The 7,771-nt window shown below is 32.9% G+C and overlaps 1 protein-coding gene across 1 annotated transcript; it reads left to right on the forward strand.

The window, feature by feature from the left end:
* The first annotated feature begins 965 nt into the window (after positions 1 to 965).
* On the forward strand, positions 966 to 5,816 carry LOC142505859 (proteasome subunit beta type-6). Its single transcript, XM_075618983.1, has 8 exons — positions 966 to 1,178; positions 1,296 to 1,372; positions 2,023 to 2,078; positions 2,764 to 2,836; positions 4,084 to 4,195; positions 4,828 to 4,901; positions 5,044 to 5,118; positions 5,504 to 5,816. The coding sequence occupies exons 1-8, from the start codon at positions 1,082 to 1,084 to the stop codon at positions 5,633 to 5,635; spliced, it is 696 nt and encodes a 231-aa protein (XP_075475098.1). The 5' UTR covers positions 966 to 1,081; the 3' UTR covers positions 5,636 to 5,816.
* The last annotated feature ends 1,955 nt before the right edge of the window (positions 5,817 to 7,771 follow it).

Below are 7,771 nucleotides of genomic sequence, written 5' to 3' on the forward strand. Positions count from 1 at the left end.
TAAAAAATTGTACAATATTGTACGCGGATGCACTAGTATTAATTAAGATTTTGTTATTAATTAAGATTTTGTATAATATATGAAATTATAATAAGATAAGTGGAAAATATAAATAAAAATAAGTGAATTAATAGTGGGGCTCGTAAAAATTTGTTGGAAAGTTAATGATAATAGAGGCAGATTTTTAAAAAGATTGATACTCTCCTTATGTGGAGAGGTTTATAGAAATGGTGAGTTTTTAAATTTTGATATGACGATAATGTGCCATCATAGGTACAACATTGAAATTGAGTTTTGAGATTTATGGTTGTAAAATTGCAAATTTGGGACGAAGTATAAGATTGGAAGCTAATTATAATTGACAAAAACTTGTGTGAGACGGGTCTCACTGGTCATATTTTGTGATACAGATATTTTATTTGGGTTATCCATGAAAAAGTATTACTTTTTATTCTAAGAGTATTATTTTTTTATTGTGAATATCGATAGGATTGACCCGTCTCACATATAAAGATTCGTGAGACCGTCTCACGAGAGACCTAGTCATTATAATTTATAAGGCTTCGTTTAAACAAGTGCTTCAAAAATATTTTTAGTGTTTAATAAGGAAAAAAATCTAAAGTATGTGTTTGTTTAAGATTTTGTAAAATATTCTTGATAAATTGTTATCCAAATATTTTTATAAAGAACAACTGAGAGAAGCTTTTGATATTTTTAAAATAAAAACATGAGTTAAAACAAGAATGAATTTTTTTATAAAATAATTGTCCAAACATCTTGTTAATTATTTTTATTTATAAAATCGTTTTCTAAAAAGTTGTCAAACATATTTATAAATCATGTTTTTATTCTTAAAACAAAATATATATAAAAAATATTTTTACAAAAACATTTTATAAATTACTTGTTCAAAAATAGCCTAACAAATAAGTAAAAATAAAAATAAAATGCAGTCCTAGTTGGAGTATTACGAATACCCTTCTGCAAGAAACTGGAAAAGTATTTGTAACATTTCTCTTCCAAGAGTTCCCCCAATTCCTTAGGTTTAATTTGCTCCGGTCTATTATCCTCCACAAGCGCCATGGATCTCGACGCTCCTCACTCGATGGGAACTACGATCATCGGCGTCACCTACAACGGCGGCGTTGTTCTTGGCGCCGACTCACGCACAAGCACTGGTATAGAAACTCTTCTAATGTCTTTGGCATTTATCTCTAGTCTGATTATCTGATTACAAAACAGTATCGGGTGAATATCTTGTTGTTTCTGAACTTGAAAATACGTATGAATTGCAGGAATGTATGTGGCAAACAGGGCATCTGATAAGATCACCCAGTTGACAGACAATGTCTACCTTTGCCGCTCTGGATCGGTAAGATTTTATTCTCCTGGAGACAAGGTTGTTTTTATGTTATTCTCTGAGAAGGGAAAAGTAAAATTTAAAGGACAAGATACTGGTTGTTGTATTTGGTGAACTGTGATCCGATATGTTTTTTGCTTAACTTTTTGTGTACTATGAAGTGAATTGTGAATTCATGGAGGAAAGTTTTGGATCTGAATTTTGTAGTTTGTTGCTGGTGATAGCTAAAAAATTAGCTTTTATCAGAAAAATCTCTCAGGAGTTATGGATTCAGAGTAGCTATTGCTGCTGCCTTAACATAATATAGACCCCCATAGGCTTTATTCTGGGTTTGCTTGTCTCTCTAATGCTGTAATCTGTATCTTTGAGACTGAAGTATTTGAATGCATTTTTTAGTTGTTTCAATATCCCTCCATCAGCGAATTGTGTATTGGTGATGACAGTAAGCGCCCCACTAATAATTTATGAGCACAAATTCTAAGATTTAGGTTCATTGCACTGACTGTTTGATGAGATGCAGTTATGTGTTTTTGGAATTTTCTGAAGCGGGTTGTCGCTGCATTCTTTGTGATGTGTTTGCATTGAAAAGGCTTTGAGTTCCTCTTATATTTGAAAATTGAGTTATCAATTCGAGACACATTTTGCAATGTTTTCCTTTTCAGGCTGCCGATTCTCAGATTGTTTCTGATTATGTTCGTCACTTTCTCCATCAGCACACGTAAGTTTGGTTATTTAATCTCTCTGAAAACTAAAATATCCTTAATTATTATCTGCTTTCTGGGTCACATGCTATCTTGCATTGCGATGGATCTTCCAGTTGCAATTAAAATTTGATTTTTATGCTTCTAAACTCTAAAGAAAATAAACAGAGCGGTCTCCTTGATTCAAACCAAGCAAATATGTCGTGCTTGCAACTCTAACCTCTATAGTCTATACGTTTCTTGTCAACTCATAGACCCCTCCACGAGGCAGACAAATATAGAAAGTTCAGGAATTTGTAGCTTTGCAGGCATGGCTAAGAATCGAAATATTTAGCGTCATCAGGTTATTGGTGGATCAAGGGATCTGTATTCTGTATTCTGTCTAGAACTTTTTTTTTATAATCTATGAGATTTAGCAAATTTAATCACTTTGAAGTTCTAAATAAGTAACCGAACTGCTAAACCTCATTTTGTTTGCTCAATTTATCCTCAGTTTGGATTGAACTTAGTTTATGTCTGTCTTTTTTGTATTTTTATTATTATTCTTCTCGAGAATGTACCGAATACTGTGCTCAGAAATATAAGAACAATTGCCCTTTTTGTGGTTTATCTATACAGAAATAAATATGGACGCTACACTTTTTCCTTGTCTAATACAGAGAAGCTTGGAAAACTTTCAACTGATGATATTTTTTTATGCAGGATACAACTTGGACAGCCTTCAACTGTAAAAGTTGCTGCGAATCTTATCAGATTGTTTTCTTACAATAATAAGGTCCATTAAATGGTTTCTTATCTCCTTGTTGTGACTGTGTAATCTGTCAAGTTAAAATGGCATCTAGCAATCAAAGCTGACGAATACATTGTTTTCACGTAAAATGTTGGAAACGATATGAAGTGAGATCTATAAACCCAATTTATGTCTAGTGTTCTTGGTTTCTTTGGATTTAAGTTAGACTATCAATTCACTTCTGCTCTCAGCAGCTTGCAGGTGGGAGTTTAAGCTACCATTGAAATGATAGTTGCATATCGCCACATTGACTACTCTTAGGAAAGCATAAGCAAGTGATAAAACCATATACAACTTAATTTCTGTCTAGTACTACTATCAACTTCAGTACATAGTCCACACAAGAAAAAATGCAAGTTATAATTGTCTGAAGTGGGTCCTGAGGACTAATAGCTATCCAGATGCATTGTCGTATTGCGAGCTATCATATTTTAACTTGTAAAGGTCATAGTAGATATTAGTGTGGTTAATGACGGTAAATATTTGGAGAGAAATTACATTTAGCAATTATCTGGTGTTTACTATGATGGAAAATGTAAAGTCGGGAACTCAGTTTCTGGCACTGATACTTGTTTTTGAGACAAAGTAGTGAACTAGGCATTTTTTGCACTATAGAGAACAATGATATCCATACATTGAACTGTTTGATTCAACATTTCTTTTTTCTTGCAGCATTGCTGTTTTTTTTCCCTGAAAAAGGATATTGTTTACAAATCCTTTTGACACTTAAAAGAGCAATGGCATCCTATCAACAGTTTATATGATTATGACGAGTAATACTAATTCATATCTTGATAAGAGAACTGAACTAAGTTATCTAAAAGGCATGTTGTCTGTTCATCCAGTTTTCTACATTCGCGTTAATTTCATTTGGGTTTGTTTGAACGTTTAAAAATCAGTCGGATTCTCATTCTCGGACTCGCCAGCTGAGTTGAAGTATGTTAATTAATGAAGTTTAATGAAGCCTCAAAACAATAGGAATTTTCTAGAAGGCGTGTCCCAATAAAACCGCTTTCCCTTGGCTTAAATGAAATACTTCTAGAATTTTTTTTGATGCATGGTGAAATCTAAATGTGTATTCTTTCTTAGCCGGTATGTGGTATTTTAAATTCTTTTTTAATGGTCCTTGTGCTCTTGATATAAATTTTAGCAATATGGTGTAGCACCTATGCATATATACAATTTTTTGTCTGAAATTCATCTAAAATTCATGTTATGTCTGAATTTGGCAGGACATGCTTCAAACTGGCCTTATTGTTGGAGGCTGGGATAAGTATGAAGGGGGAAAAATATATGGAGTACCTCTAGGAGGAACAATTTTAGATCTCCCTTTCACTATTGGAGGTGTGCTTTTCTTGTCTGCTACTGTATTTTTATATATGGTTGGGTTATTTATGCTGTTTAGCTGGCTCAACTAATGAACATATCCCAGTTTTTTAGCTGGCTTAACTAATAACATATCCAAGTTTTCGCAATGGCTTGTCCTTCATGGCAAATGCGGAATGCCCATTCATTTACTAAGCATGACTCCCAAGTGTCGAAGGAACTATTTTTCGAACATTAAATTCATCCTTGTACTCAAGCGTTCAGCTGATCCTGCTTGCCATATTGGAGATGATTTTAGATGTGGAATCGAAGTCCTTTTTCAATTTATTGGTTGAATCAATGATAAGCGCAACTATGATCATTAACTAGTTAGATTTCATGCCTGAGATGAATGGAAGGTGAATGATATTTATTTTAGTGCTAGCTAATGAAATATTTGTGAACCGAGTTTTGTTCAAACCTGCTCCATCAGTAAATTTTGGATAGCCAAATTTGCTTTTATATTGTGAGTGTATCAGTATGTGATTTTAATATTTATTAAAATAACTCTTAATTTTCTGTTAACTCTTGCGTTGCTCCAGTTTGTAAAGCCGCAAAATTTCTTGCTCATTTTGGAAGGCAACTAATGTATGTATATACTTCTGTATCAGGATCTGGCTCTTCATATTTGTACGGTTTCTTTGACCAAGCATGGAAGGCAGGGATGACTCGGAGCGAGGCTGAGGTTGGCCTACTTTTTGTTTTCCATGTCTATAAACTTACATTATTATATTGATCACTCACGCCATTTTAAGTTTCGTACGTGATGAATGTTTATCTATTCCCATATTTTTACTGTATTTTGTGTTTCTTGGCCTTTTCTACAGCAACTTGTCGTCAAGGCAGTGTCTCTGGCCATTGCTCGTGATGGTGCTAGCGGTGGTGTTGTTCGCACAGTGACCGTGAGTTCCTTCTCATTTTATGCATATACATACTCCACGGTGAATCAGTAGTGATCTAACCATACCCTTTAAACTGGAAAAAGTCTACAACTTGCTTATGAACATTTAGTTCTATCATTTCATTATTGCCAGCGTCCGTCCTGTTCAATAACCATTATTATATTTCACCTTATCCACCAATTATTTCACGATATCGTGCCAAAAATCAAAATCTATATGATATACAAACAACATTTCAGAAAATACAACCAAATTGTTCACACCTTTTGCGTTAAGTTGAATTGAAATCTCTATCAAAATAAACTGGTTTCTTTTGTTTTGTTTTAATTCCCTCTCGTTTCTTAGTTTTATGGGAGCTTTACATTTGCAATCCTTCTAACTGCAGATCAACTCTGATGGGGTAACTCGGAAGTTCGTCCCAGGTGACGAACTCCCTCTCTGGCACGAAGAATTGGAAGCCCACGATTCATTGTTGGATATTTTGTCGTCTGCAAGTCCTGATCCGATGGTCAGTTGATTAAACGGTCAATTGAATGAAATGTTGAAGCCTGTTTGAGTTACACACTGGATATTTATAAAAAAAAACAATTTCTCGCGAGACATTTCTGTTAATTGAATTGGATTATGTTGTAGTGGTTCATAGCTGTGATTACTTGCATTATCAATCTGGCTTAATGAAATTTTAGAGTTGCATAACGGATTTAGTTCGGGGTCGAAGTTCTGTTAGCCAATCATCACTTTAGAACAATAGAACCACTCCTAATTTGCATTGTTTTCGGTCAATTTGGTACCCATTGGGTCTGAGCATGTTTTCTTGTGTTTCACACAGCAGAATACAAAAAAATCGCTGATAACAGATTGCTTCTTTTAAAAATAAAAATTTACGATAAAAATTAAAATCTCAAACTCATAAAATATATTTAACTATACACTTTATAAAATTTGTCACTCAGTTGTGTTTTTTTTCACAATTTGAGAGATTTATTTATAGAATTTTTAGAAATAATTCAAAAATAAATAAATCATTACATACATCTTCAGACACAAATTTTCAATATTTATATCTCTTATTTTCAATATTCTCCCTTGTGATGATGATCATGATATAATGATTGTCTTCATTACGTTTTTTTATATTGCCTTGTTAAAAACCTTACTAGGAAAAATCAATTGGGATAAAAACCATAGCAAGGGAAAAAGAGTGCAGTCACGTAACTCTCCCTCATGTTAACATGAACGATTCTTCACAAATTTCGTAGATTGTGCATCCCAATGTTATATATATGTTTTCTGAATATTGTCGTAAGAAGTCTTTTTGTGAAGAGATCTGATGAGTTTTCACTTGATTCAATATAAAGAGCAATATCTTTATTCTTCTAAAGCTTTTGGGTGAATGCGAAGAACTTAGGGGAAATATGTTTAGTTATGTCGCTTTTTATGTATCTTTCTTTTATTTGAGTAACACATGCAACATTATCTTCATATAGTGTCACAGGTTTCTTGTCGAATGATAATCCGCATGAGATTTAGATATGATGGGTCATTGATTTCACACAAATTCACGGCTTGCTTCATGTAGTGCAATAATCTCGGCGTGATTTGATAAAATTGTTATGAGTGTTTGTTTCTATGAACGCCAAGAAATTACAGTGCCTCCACGAGTAAATACATATCCGGGTTGAGAATGTGCCTTGTGTGGATCAGATAAGTACCAAGTATCAGCATAACCAATTATACTTTGATTGATATCTTTTGAATACAAAAGCCTCAAGTCTGTCGTTCCTCATATATAAACGGAATATATATTTAATTTCGTTCAAGTGTCTCTTTGTTGGATATGAGCTAAATCTTACCAATAATTTACAACAAAAGATATATCAGGTATTGTACAATTTGCAAGATACATAAAAGTACTAATATCAATTAGATATTGTACTTCTGGACCAAGAATAATTTGATCATCTTCACATGGACGGAATGGATCATTTTCTATGTTTAATGATCTAACAACCATTGGAGTAGTTAAAGAATTTGATTTATCTATATTAAAACGTTTAAGGATCTTTTCTGTATAATTTGACTGGTGAACAAATATTCAACATTCTTTTGTTCAATTTGCAAACACAGACAATACTTTGTTTTTCTAAGGTCCTTCATTTCAAATATTCTTTCAAGTACAACACAACTTCTTGAATTTCCTTATTCGTTCCAATGATGTTTAAATCATCAACATATACAATAATAATTACACATTCAGATATTGTTTTTTTAAATGAAAACGCAAGGGCATATTGTATTGTTTACATATCCACTTTTCATTAAGTGTTCATTTAGTCGATTATACCACATTCGGTCGGATTGCTTTAACCCATATAATGATCTTTGCAATTTCACAGAATAACATTATTTGGGTTTTGAATTTTGTGCTTCAGGCATCTTAAATCCTTCAGGGATTTTTATATTTATATATATATATATATATATATATATATTACTATCGAGTGATCCGTATAAGTAAGCTGTGACAACATCCATAAGACGCATTTCTAAATTTTCAGATACCGCCAAACTAATAAAATATCGAAACGTAATTGCATCCATAACAGGAGAATACGTTTCTTCATAATCAATTCCAAGTCTTTGAAAAAAATCT

The sequence above is a fragment of the Primulina tabacum genome, chromosome 10, assembly GCF_025594145.1.
Source record: "Primulina tabacum isolate GXHZ01 chromosome 10, ASM2559414v2, whole genome shotgun sequence".
Lineage (NCBI taxonomy): Eukaryota > Viridiplantae > Streptophyta > Magnoliopsida > Lamiales > Gesneriaceae > Primulina > Primulina tabacum.